The following is a 13,604-nucleotide window of genomic DNA, read 5'->3' as shown; positions in this document are numbered from 1 at the left end:
TGGAGGGCCACGCTGGCTGCAAAGCCTGGGGGTGCTGCACCGCACACACACCCCCGCACCTCTACTTCCTGTACCTATGGAGACCCACTGGCACTCTGCATTGACCTCCTGTGGTTCGGCGAATTCTTTGGTTCGGCACCAGTCGGGTCCCGAGGGTGCTGGACTAGAGAGGTTCAACCTGTAGTAATACAGCTCTACCCCGATATAATGCTGTCCTTGGGAGCCAAAAAATCTTACCGTGTTATAGGTGAAACCGCGTTATACCGAGCTTGCTTTGATCCACTGGAGTGCCCCCTCCCCCCCAAGCACTGCTTTACCACGTTATATCTGAATTCATGTTATATCGGAGTAGAGGTGTATTTCCTATAGAAGTAGGTTATGCTTCAGGAATTTGATTAAAATGAAGTGGTTGAACAACACTCTTCTAGAAAAAGAAATAAGTACAAATATGAACTCTTCCTGTACGATTCAGAGCTCTTAGTAGCCTATTCTGGCACAAATAGAGAGAAGACAAAATATCTTCAGTAAGGCAGATGACAGTATCACTTCCAGTCAGGAGAATTGGTGTTTTTTGTTTGGTTTTTTTACAGCCTGTGCCATTTAACAAAAACAAGGAATAGAAATTTAATAACTAATATAATAAGTCTGTGACATAGATTAGTGTACTGTGTCATTTTGATTTTGCCTGTGCATAGCATCTGCTTGTGGATAATATGAAATACTCCACTAAATTCTGTTTAGTTAATAGCAGTATACGTTCGAGATAGTTCACAGAAGTCAAAGGAGTTAGTCTAGTTTTATGCTGGTGTAACTGAGGCCTTGTTTACATGTTAAAATGGAACTATTAATGACCACAGTTAACATTTGCTGCTGAACTGGTGCTAAACATGGTTTAAATGTAGACAAGAACAAACTGTATTTATCTCCATTTCAGCTAAACGTTGTTAAACCCTACTTTTAGATGTTTGCTGAGATTTGTTTTTTTCCAGAGTGTTTAGGCTACTCCAGCAGCATAAATAGGGCAGAAGTAGCTCCTGGGGAATAATTGAGACAGAGAGGACTTCTTCAGGTGGCCTCGTGCTGCAAGAATAGTTCTATACTGCCTCCCTCGCAATCCGGAGTCTAGTCTCGTTACCCAGGGTTTTCAGAACCTTTGCTTTTTGAAAGCCAATTATGTGGTGTTTTGTTTTATTAATTTAGGGTGGCTGAATGCACATCATATGATTGCAATTAGCTTGATTCTGTTCTGGGGTATACACACCCCAGGGCAATAGTCTAACTTACATTATGGGTCAAAGTGGCAGCCAGATGGCCTAAGAATACAGGAGGCACAAAAATGTGTTGAAGCCACCTTTGTCCCCCATCCCTGTTCCTGTATGGCTGCAGCCAAGAACTGGTCTCAGATATTAAATAGTGTTCAGATAATAGGTTTTTTCAGTTCCACCTGTAGTACTGGGCTTGGGGGGTGGTGTGCATGTTCATATATGAGAATTGGGAAAACAGAAGAATGCCTGTGTGATGGTAATTTAAAATGAAGTAAACCCCCTCTGTCTTATTCCAAAAGTTCACGTGTATAGGAAAGTCAATATGATAAGCCTGTTTTCACATCTGTAAATCTTTTTGTTGTCCTTATTTTCAACCTGGCCTCTGTTTTTGTGTGCACAACTTGGTATACACAAGTGATAGAATTTGCATAAAACCCACTGGGTTTCGTGTGTGAATTATATCACAGACACAAAGAGGAGCTAGTACTTATGTATATGTATGTGCATAGGTCTTCTGATGTGGCTGTGTGTGCACAAATGAAAGCCACTTTTGCAAATTTGGTCTTTTGTGTCTATTAAACTAAAGCAAGGAAACTGTAATGAAAACCAAGCATGAACTATCTTCCAGCTAGTTTGCACATGTAGTGTATTGTCGCAAAAACAAATACCACGGTCTGCGGTTGGTGAATGTCTTTTAAACAAATAAATAGGCACTTAGAACGATAGCCATTTAAAAATGAGATTAGTTAAAAAACCTACATCTCTGCTTTATTTGTGTACTTACAATTACTTTTAACATGCTTTTTTTGGATGTGACATACTGGTAAGAATGTGTGTAGTCATGAATTTGACAGTGCTGCTATAATAGGCAGGATAAGGAAGGGGCCAGCAATGGATCGTAAGGCAAAGGGGATTATAAATCTAATAAAAAGTTGATAAGAAGCCTCCTTTTAGGGGTCTGTGCTGAACTCTTAGTGAAGACCCAGGAGGTCTCTCTGGTGATAACTATGCTTGAGAGAGGCAGACAGCAGTTTAGAATTCATTTTAATAGCACAAATCTTTAAACTAAAAGTGGACTTGTCCTTTGACTTGACCTGTTTTGCTAATCCCTGTGCGAACCAAATCTTACAGAGTTATTTTTTCCAACTGAAGCAAGAGTCTAAATGTTAATACAGTTTGGCTAGAAGTTTGCACTGAATTAGATGACATCATTCTTCCCATGGCAGCTCCCTAGCTAGATGACCATTTCATCAGGTTGGACGATCAGTGAATCTGCTTTCTGATTATTTATTTTTAATCCACAACAGTAGACAAATCTATTTACAATCTTTAGACACTCTGTTGCAAATGATCACTTAAAAATATTCACGGTAATTTAATATTCCCAGGAGTTGCTGGACTCACAGGACGGTAGAATAAAAGCCCCTCCGGTTGTTAACAGAAAAGGTGCAGCACAGGCACTGGTCATTCAGACTTCTCTATTAGAAAAAAAGGAATCCCTTTGCCCATTCAGTCCTTGGTTTCCGACAAAAGGGCCCGTTACTGCCAAATATCTTTAAAGGGGCACCGTCATCAAAATTTGGACAAAATTCACATTGTAAAAACTAACTTCCATGAAACCGGAGATTACTAGTAGTATTTCTACAATGTTTTAAATCATTAACAAATAAACATCACCTTGAAGCGTTTGAAACATGAACACTGCAGCACTAACAACCTGAAAGTAAAACTGAATATACATAAAGGATAACTGACATTACTGCATTTCACTAGCCAATCTAAGAGAAATTCAGGAAGTAAATAAAGAACCGAAATAAGAAGTAAATTGAATTTTTAAAATTCTTAACTTTAAGGGTCACATTGTTACTATAATTAATGACTGTGTTTATTTATAACAGATGTTTTAAGTTGAAAATGTCTAATACATGGGAGAAATCTGAATTTTGCTTTTCTTATTAATTTAATAAAACAGTGCATTTCTAGATTTACTGTAGACTGTTATTTTATAACATTAGTGAAGATAATTGGTTGTTTTATTTACCGCAGCTTTACTCTCATTTTACATTGGTGCTACTCCAAAGTATGTAACAATCCAATGGAGTTACTCCAGCATAAAACATAAAAACCGTAGAATCAAGCCCACTTAATTTAGGAGCAGAACCAGACCATGGGCCTATCTTGTGCTTGGAACTATTTGATTAATTTTCCCTATTCTGCATATGTCTTATGTGTTTTGAAACTTTAAAATAAAACCTGTAAATTTTAAGTGGTAACTATATTTCACACTGCTTGTACGTAAGGGGTATAAAACAGTTTAACATACAAGATCATAGGGTTAGCAAGTATATTCCAGCTCAGCGCTAATTCATTGTTACATTGCACAATCCCATCAGTGGAAACTATTGGAGTTTAAAAACTAAGGGTCAAATTTGAATAGATATTTAGGTTCCTTAAGTTGCAGATAGGGCCCAACTGGGATTTGCAAAAGCACCTAACTTCCATCAAAATCAATGGGAATTAGGCACCTAGATGGGATTTAAAATCCCAGTAAGCGCCTATTCTTCACTTCAGACGCCTAAACACCTTTACGTATCTGGCCTGAATATACTTGTGTCAGGAGATTTCCATGAACTGAGTCTCACAGCAAGAGTCTTTATTGTTAAAATGACTTCTCCTGATTTTATTCTGCATCCAGAGGAAAAGTCTTATATTAAGTACTTGAAATGATTTTCCCTTCTTTCCTGTTATTCATCCCAACCTCACTCATTCCACCTTGTATCATTTTTAAGAGTCTTGCTCAGTATTGTTGCTTGTTTTACAGAAAAACAGAAATGTTTTGTGTCCAAGTGGGACATCAGATATTATTGTCCAGTATTACTATAATCACAATAACAAATACAAATAACACAGATGGGACTTTAAAGGTTACCATAAAACTGATCCAAAGTGAACAACACTACCAAAAAAAATCACGCTGCAGTACACAATAAAGATGCTCCCTTCACACAGAAGTGTTTTGACCGAAATCCAGTATCACTGTTTTACACATCTTTGCAATTGCATAACCAATATACCACGTTGTAAAAGTGCCATTTTTTAAACTATTCTTAAGACACGACCTTTTGATGAGAATTGTACCTTGCAAATATTAATTTTTGGATTTAAAAATACCAGCAAGTCTGCAAGTCATTTTCCCTTGAACAATGTGTCCTTTATGCACTCTCTGCTTTTTAACTCTTTCCTTACCTCCCAAATACTCTAGTATGCAAATAAATAGAGACATGTGAAAGACTTTGTAATGCAGGAAAAAATGCTATTTTAATGGAAAGTATAATTACCTAATTGTTATACTCATCAGGTGCATAATGGTAATTTACTAAGTCGTTAATACTGAATAGTGATGGAGAACGAGAATCAAGATTTAAGCTCATTTACATTTCATTTTGTACACACAGTTTTTCTTTTCAAGTATACTCTGATTTAAAAGTGGTTCTTTTCTCTTTTCCCTTTCTGTAGTTATTCGAGATTACCGTGCCACTGTCTCATGGCCCTAAACCTGTAACAGTAAGTTTTGCTAATCATACGTCCTGCCGATGCATGTCTAAGCTGGATGTTTACAGACAAGTTCATTCAATCATTAGACGCTCCTTGCCAGCCACGCAACCACAGTAAGTATATGAGTTGCATATTTCCTTATGCCTTATCATAAAGCCTGTACAATAGGTTACTATTTGTTGTGGTAATTCAGGCAATAGAACTTGGTTAATTGTGAATAGTAATATGCATTTCCCTCAAGAACAGCTTTAGGAAATAGACTAATAAGGAAAATATATCGTTCTTCATTGTTTTACATGGGAGGAGTCCTATTAGTGGTGTTAGCAGAGTACATTTAAGCAATGATGTAATCTAGGGGGCTGAACTCACTGTCACTAAAATCAAAGGGCGTTTTGCCATTGACGCCCATGGGAGGAGGATTGCAATGCAGTGTTGTAGTGCAGCTTTTGATTTTTAAATAAAACTAGTCTATAAAATGACTATATATGATCAAATCATAAAGTACCACACAGTTAGGGTTATGACTAGTCCCTAATCAGCCAAATCATGGACTTGCTTATTCATTTTAATAATCATTATCATTTTCTTTACAAAGCATCAAGCTGCAAAAGCAGTCAGGTTGCCGAACAACAGTCAAAACTATTTTTCATTCATTAGTATCAGAACAATCTACCTCATTGAAATTACAGACATGGTAGGTAAACAAAAACAAAACAATAAATTGCACTCACTTTTTTCTCAGGAAAAAGAAAAGGAGTGCTTGTGGCACCTTAGGGACTAACAAATGTATTTGAGCATAAGCTTTCATGAGCTACAGCTCACTTCATCGGCAAACTCCCACTGATTCCAGTGAGCGTTTGTCTACGTGTAGACTGAGCATGGACCTCAGAATTTAACAGAATACAGTCATTATACCTGAAAACAGTGGTACCATGCTGAACAACTCCAGAAATGATTTGAACCATAAAAGGAATATAAAATAGCCTATTTAAGAAAAATTAAATATAGACAGAATATGAAAAATAAGGCACCCATTTAACATAGCTCTATAAGTACCAGTCAACATTTCTATTACAACCTCTGCTTGTCTACATTCCTTTGCTGTAATACCTACAAAAAATTGACAGTGGTTAGGCTGCTGGCGTGCTGAGACCACAGCCCATCGTGCTGAACAATATTATCTCATTGTTTACTTGTATCCCCCAACTGGCTGTATCCATCTGTCATCTCTTGCTTATACTTAGATCATAAGCTCTTTGGGGCAGGGACTAGTCTGGCCCATGACTGAGGCTCCTGGGTGCTATGAGAATACAAATCATAAATTATAAGATTCGTGGAGTATAAGGCCAGGAGGGATCACTGAGATCATCTAGTCTGACCTCCTGCATAACACAGGCCCTTGGACTTCTTGTTTGTATGTTTTTCTAAAAGGTTATGTTCTAGTTCAATCTTGAATTAAAAATTGCCAGTGATGGAGAATCCACCACAATGCTTGGTAAATTGTCCCAATGACTGATTACCCTCTCTGTTAAAAATGTTGCATGTTATTTCCAGTCTGAATTTGTCTAGCTTCAACTTCCACCCATTGGATCTTGTTATACCTTTCTCTGCTAGATTGAAGAGCCCTCTATTATCAAATTTCTGTTCCCTATGTAGGTACTTACAGACTATGAGCAAATTATCTCTTAACCTTCTCTTTGATAAACTGATCAGATTTCGCTCTTTCTCACTAGGGTCTATCTATACTGCAGTTGAAGAAAGTGATTGAAGAAAGTGATTGCCTCTCAGGTAGACATACATGCGCTAGCTTTAACCTAGCTAGCATAGCTAAAAATAGCAGTGAAGCCACACCAGTGCAGACTAGGAATGCAAGCACTTACCTAGGGTTCCAAACGGGCCTGTACAGCCCATGCTGAAGCCCACACTGCATGGCTGCACTGTTGTTTTTAGTTGTGTTGGCGCACCTGAGTTGCAATCACACCTTTTATTGTAGTGTTTTCCAATTGTTTAATTATTCTCTTGGCTCTTTTCTAAATCTTCCCGAGTTTGTCAACCTCCTTCTTGAATTCTAGACACAGTACTGCAGCAGCAATCGCACTAGTGCCAAATAAAGAGGTGTATAACCTCTACTCTCACTTGATATTCCCCTGTTTATACATCCAAGGATCACATTAGCCCCTCTGGCCACAGCGTCACACTGAGACATCTTGTTCACCTGATTATCCACCATGAGCCCCAAACCTTTTTCAGTATTGCTTCCCAGGATTGTCCCGTCCCCCATCCCCCCATTCCAGTAAGTATGGCCTACATTCTTTCAATTTAGATGTATGATTTTACATTTGACCATATTGAAACACATATTGTTTTCTTGGACCCAGTTTATCAAGTGATCCAGATGGCTCTGTATACATTACTTGTCCTCTTCATTATTTCTCACTTCCCCAATCTTTGTATCATCTGCAAACGTATTAGTAATGATTTTGTTTTCTTCCAGGTAATTGATAAAAGTCTGAAATAGTGCAGGGCTAAGACCCAATCCCAGCAGGACCTCCCTAACCACACCCACCTAATGATGATTCCTCATTCATAATTGCATTTTGATACCTATCAGTTAGCCAGTTTTAATGTGTGTTATGTTGATTTTATATCATTCTAGTTTTTTTATTCAAAGTGTTGTAAGGTACCAAGTCAAATGCCTTTCAAAAGTGTAAGCATATTACATCATCACTATTGTCTTTATCAATCAAATTTGTAAACTCATAAAAATACCAAGTTACCTTCAACTGACCTGGTTTTCATAAACTCATGTTGATTGTCATTAATTATATTACCTTGCTTTAATTCTTTATTAATCAAATCCCATATCAACCATTCCATTATTTTGCCAAGGACAAATTTGTAATTACCTGGGACATCCTATTTAGCCTTTTTAAATATTCATGCAACATTTGCTTTCTCCCAGTCTTCTGGAACTTCCCCAAGACTTATAGACAATCAACATTAATGGCCCAGCGAGCTCCTCAGCCAGCTCTTTTTAATACTCTCAGATTCAAGTTATCCAAACCTGCTGATTTAAAATGGTCTAATTTTAGCAGCTGTGTATAACATCCTTCTGAATTACTATTGAAATGGAAAGTGTTTCATCATCACCACATGAATACTTCATCTGGCTTTCCCAAATGTAGAAGAGAAATATGTATTGAACCCTTCTGCATTTTTATTAACAATTCTAGCATTTCCATCTAGTAATGGACTATACCATTGTTAGGATTACTTTTGTTCCTAATATTTTTTTTTAAACCCCTTCTTATTGTCCTTAACTCTGATGGTCATTGATTTCACCTTGAATCTTTTTGCTTCTCTGATCAATTTTCTACAATTGCAATCTCTTAATTTATATTTATCACTAAGGCTAAGATTGTCAGGGATATTTTTAGTAAGGGTATGTCTACACTCCCTGCCAGATCGGCGGGCAGCAATCGATCCAGTGGGGGTCGATTTATCGCGTCTAATCTAGACATGATAAATCGACCCCCAAGCAGTCTCCCATCAACTCCTGTACTCCACTGCCGCGAGAGGTGCAGGTGGAGTCGATGGGGGAGCGGCGGTTTGAGCATTGGCCTGCTAAACCCAGGGTTGTGAGTTCAATCCTTGAGGGGGCCATTTAGGGATCTGGGGCAAAAATTGGGGATTGGTCCTGCTTTGAGCAGGGGGTTGGACTAGATGACCTCCTGAGGTCCCTTCCAACCCTGATAGTCTATGATTCTATGATTCTATGATTCTATGACTCACCGTAGTGGAGATACCGCAGTAAGTAGGTCTAAGTACGTCAACTTCAGCTACGTTGTTCACATAGCTGAAGTTGTGTAACTTAGATCAATTCCCCTCCCTCGCCCGTCCCAGTGTAGACCAGGGCTAAAAGTCACGGAGAGGTCACGGGCAAAACAGAAAAATTCATGGAAGCCATGAACTGTCCCTCACTTTTACTAAAATTATCCCTGACGAAATGGGGATCTGCGGATCCCCACCATATTTCAAGGGGGCAGCTGCAGCAAGACTAGGAGCTGCCTGTAGCAGCTGGGAGCTTGAGACGTCCCTCACTGCCTCCCTCTGGGAGCTCGGGGCCACCCACGGGGGCCAGGAGCTGCTGCAGCGGCAAGGAGCTCAGGGCTTCCCTCACTGCCTCCCGCTAGGAGCTCAGAATTCCCCACCACAGCACCCCCCCTGATGACAGGGAGCTGGGGGGTTCTTCCACTAGGGGCTGGGGGGATTCCCACAGCTTCCTGCCTCACTCCTGTCCACTGCGGCTGAAGTCACTGAGGCTGCTAGAAGTCATGGATTCCGTGACTAAATTGCAGCCTTATTCATCGCTATCAACTTCCTCTTCCTTCCACTTGTTATATATTATTTTTATAGCTACTTTTATTTTGCCTCTAAACCAGGTCAGATTTTTTTAACCAGTGTAGCCTTCTTTCTTAGTTGTCATGTTTTGGGTATCTAGAAAAATATTCTTAGAATTTAAGCAGGAAAAAAAGTGAATGATTATTGGGAATTGTCTTTCTCCTAGTTGGTTTGGCTTATAATTGTCATAATTTTTTTCAGCTTTTTTGGAATTAGCCCTTTAAAACTAAGTGTATATGGTTTGGAGCTGGTTACATTTGTTGTGTGCAAACAGAACAAAAGTCATGGTCATTTGCACCGAAGCAATCACTAATTTTTAGTTCTGTGATCAATCTCTGTATCTCTCTAGCTGAGATACAATATAGAATTCCTCCATGTTGAGTGCAACACTTTTTGTGTTGGGAAATTGTCATCTATACATTTTAGAAATTGAGGATATTTTAGTGCTGGCAGAATGAGATCTCCAGGATGCATCACTTAGAATGAAGCCCCTAATGATAACACAGCTTTTTTCCCCTTACACATAATACATAGGTGCTTAAAGAGCCAGTCATTCCTGTTCCCTCATATGATTTGGTGGTCTGTAGCAGACACCAGCTAGTATTCATCTTGTGCTTTACCTGGTAAACATTGAAGTGTTCAAGATCATTTGCTTCTGAGTTGTCCGCGACGCAAACAGATAATATCATTTATGACAGAATCCCTCTGTCCCTCCCATTTTGCCAACTTGATCCTTCCTAAAGAGGTTATAGCTTTTGATTTTAACATGCAAATCACCACTAGGTTTCAAGAATACCAATTTAGGTTACATAAGAATAGCCATACTGGATCAAACCAAAGGTCTGTCTAGCCCAGTATCCTGTCTTCTGACAGTGGCCAATGCCAGGTGCCCCAGAAGGAATAAACTGAACAGGTAATCATCTAGTGATCCATTCCCTGTCACCCATTCCCAGCTTCTGGCAAACAGAGGCTAGGGACACCATCCCTGCCCATCCTGGCTAATAGCCATTGATTGACCTATTCTCCATGAATTTATCTAGTTCTTTTTTAAACCCTGTAACAGTGTTGGCCTTCACAACATCCTTTGGAAAAGGGTTCCACAGGTTGACTGTGTTGTGTGAAGAAATACTTGTTTTAAACCTGCTGCCTATTAATTTCATTTGGTGTCCCCTAATTCTTGTGTTATGAGAGGAGTAAAAGTACTTCCTTATTTGCTTTCTCCGCACCAGTCATGATTTTATAGACCTCAATCATATCCATCCTTACTCGTCTCTTTTCCAAGCTGAAAAGTCCCAGTCTTATTAATCTCTCTTCATACAGAAGCCATTCCATACTCCTAATCCTTTTTGTTGCCCTTTTCTGAACCTTTTCCAATTCAAATATATCTTTTTTGAGATGGGGCGACCACATCTGCACACAGTATTCAAGATGTGGGCGTACCATGGATTTATATACAAGCAATATGATATTTTCTCTTATCATCTATCCCTTTCTTAATGATACCCAGCATTCTGTTCGCTTTTTTGTATATTGAGTGGATATTTTCAGAGAACTATCCCCAATGAATCCAAGATCTCTTTCTTGAGTGGTAACAGCTCATTTAGACCCTATCATTTTATATGTATAGTTGGGATTATGTTTTCCAATGTGCATTACTTTAAATTTATCAAAATTGAATTTCGTCTGCTATTTTGTTGCCCTGTCACCCCGTTTTGAGAGATCCTTTTTTTAGCTCTTCGCAGTCTACCTGGGACTTAACTATCTTTAGTAGTTTTGTATCATCTTCAAATTTTGGCACCTCACTGTTTACCCCTTTTTCCAGATCATTTATGAATATGTTGAATAGGATTGGTCCCCAATACAGAGCCCTGGGGGATACCACTAGGTTGAATTTATGCTCATAAATAATCTATTTAAATTGCTCTTGCTAATTACTGAGGATCCTAGCATGGGTGGATAGGTAATTAAGAATTCATTATTAAGAATAAGAATTCTTAATTACCTATTCACCCATGCTAGGACCCTTCATCTTCTCTTGGTGCCTTGATTAATTTTATCAGCATCCTGATTTTGTTCCAAATGAATGGTCATTAGTTCCCCTTTTCATCCTCTCCTTTTGTTATTAGTTTATTGCTCTCCTGATTAATCCAGCAATCCTGGCCCCTACAACTTTGGAATGGGTTTTAAAAAGCAATTGAAAAAAGGAGATAGCAATTTTTATTAATTTGGATGGGAGTTTTTGCTCATGCTGGGGAGGATGACTTGGGGGAGAGAGGACATGGAAGAAAGGTGCCTGAGGGAGAGGCATACAAGCATCTGATAAGCAATATTGGCAAAGTGAAGGTGGGGACTGACACCTTGCTAAACTAGTGGACAGGATAGGGTGGTGCTAAATGATGGAAGGCCTTAAAGACAAAGACAAGGAGTTTGTGTTCAGTGCAGTGAGGAGGATGAGCTCATTGGAGGCTGGTGATGTGTTAGGATTGCTTAACTAGGATGATGATCCTAGCCGCAGCATTTCTGAATGGGCTTGCAGGAACAATGTAGTCGGCATCAAGGTAAAAAAGAATGAGATAAATATTTGAGGGATGAGATGGTGAGAGCCTGAACAAAGGCCCTGGCAGGCTCCATAGTTAGAAAAGTTTGAATATTACAAATATTATATAGGTAGAAACAGCAAATAGTTGATACAGCCTGTATAGGGGTGTAGAGAGAGGCCCAAATCTAAGATGGTGCCCAGACTATACCCCTGAGTGCCTATGAAAATCCGCAAAGACAGAGAAATTGGGGGAGAAGGGAAGATCACTTTATGTGGTTGACAGTGATCAGGTTTTTGTATTGTAGACTGTATTTGGGGCAGGCATACTGGCAGAGTTTAGTCAACCATGACAGAGAGCCTGGCTGGTTCTGTTTCCTTTGTCACATTCTTGGTCAGGCTACAAATGTTTGAGGGGGCGGCAGAGGCTATCTGCTGAACCATCAGAAGTGTCTCACATCACTGATCTCTGCAGTTTATTAAGGAGCAGCGCTGATGACATCCAAGGGAAACTCTGTCGTCTTTAGGTGTAAAAATGGTGACTGAGATGTGAGTGGTAGATTGGGGTGGGCAGGGGAATCAGACTGATTGATTTAGGACTTGCTTAGGGTTAGGGTTATTTGAAGGGTCTTGTGATTTTGAAGTTATGTTTCTCTCTAAAGTCATCATAATATTTGCTTTATACACAAAGTATTAAATATCTTTCAATAGCAATATGCCTAATTAAAAACAAGCATGTATTATGTTGCAAAACGTCTATGGTATTTTATAATTGATGACACCTGTGTTCCATTCTGCAAGCAGCGAATCATTAGAACTCATTCATTGTAGCTATCTTTTACATAAGGAGTAATAGACATTTGAGAGTCAGAACCATGACCAGAATTACACTGGGAGTACTATCCGTATCTATAAACATACTTAAATGGGTTGAGGAAGGAAGATAATTAGGGCAGATCCCAGCCTGCACAAAGGGGTCTTGTAGCTTCCTTAAGCAGTTGACTGAGGATTTCTCTGGTGTGTGTGGGGGGGGGGAACCTCAGCTAGTATAGGGGACATACTAGGGATATACATAATGTGCTGCAGTGATCCGTAGGAGCTAGTTACAAGTTGGTGCATCTTGAAGCTTCAACCTTTGTTCACACATCCCTGTGTCCAACAAGATGTGCTAAATGCAGCTCCTGAGCATGTATGGATAATCAAGAACTGGAACCTGATTCCTTTTGGGATTTTATACAGGAAACCATTAAGATGCTTTTTTGGGAGGAATTTATAGTCAACAATACACTAATAGCGATAGGTTTTTATATTCGGTGACACCTTCCCAAACCTCATTCTTATTTAGAGACTTATCCTCTCATCTCCTAAGTCTTTCTTTATATTGACTGTTTCAACATAACAAGCTGTTCTCAAGATATTCATCCCCAAATATAAACCTTTCTTTAGCTAATTTGGGTCATATTGTGTCATAATTGCCACTTAGTTCAAGACACTTTTTGTGAAAAACAATGCTGTAGGCTGCATTTTTCTTCATACTGTGATTTTTTCAGAGCTTAGGCATTCTTTCAGTGGGCATGTCTGCACTGTAATTGAGGTATGGTTGTAGCTCAGGCAGACATAGCTACTAAATAGCGTAGATGCAGTGGCATGGGCTGTGCATGCATGCTGAGGACCCTGGGTCTGTATTCATGTCACTCACCTCCACTGAAGCCCATGTCCCCACATCTGCACTACTATGCCAGTGTGGGTGTGTGTACCCAAGCTAAATATATTAGAATATGACCATTTGTGTATATAATCCCACAGTTTGGATTCTCTGACAATAACATGTTCAAATCTTTTTTGTC

At 39.2% G+C, this 13,604-nt stretch overlaps 1 protein-coding gene across 8 annotated transcripts in view; it reads left to right on the top strand.

Annotated features, from left to right (window-relative positions):
• The window catches only part of VEGFC (vascular endothelial growth factor C), a 179,695-nt gene that overhangs the window by 123,503 nt on the left and 42,588 nt on the right, over nt 1-13,604 (top strand). For all 8 annotated transcript variants that reach the window (XR_012158639.2, XM_078852513.1, XM_073341688.2 and 5 more), the window contains exon 4: nt 4,782-4,933. Coding sequence is in view for 7 of the 8 variants with exons in the window: in XM_078852513.1 (XP_078708639.1) it covers nt 4,782-4,933 (152 nt within the window). In the remaining variant the exon portion in view is untranslated. The remainder of the gene's footprint in view (nt 1-4,781; nt 4,934-13,604) is intronic.

The sequence above is a fragment of the Lepidochelys kempii genome, chromosome 4 (genome assembly GCF_965140285.1).
Source record: "Lepidochelys kempii isolate rLepKem1 chromosome 4, rLepKem1.hap1, whole genome shotgun sequence".
Lineage (NCBI taxonomy): Eukaryota > Metazoa > Chordata > Testudines > Cheloniidae > Lepidochelys > Lepidochelys kempii.
This window is presented reverse-complemented; position numbering and strand designations above follow the sequence as displayed.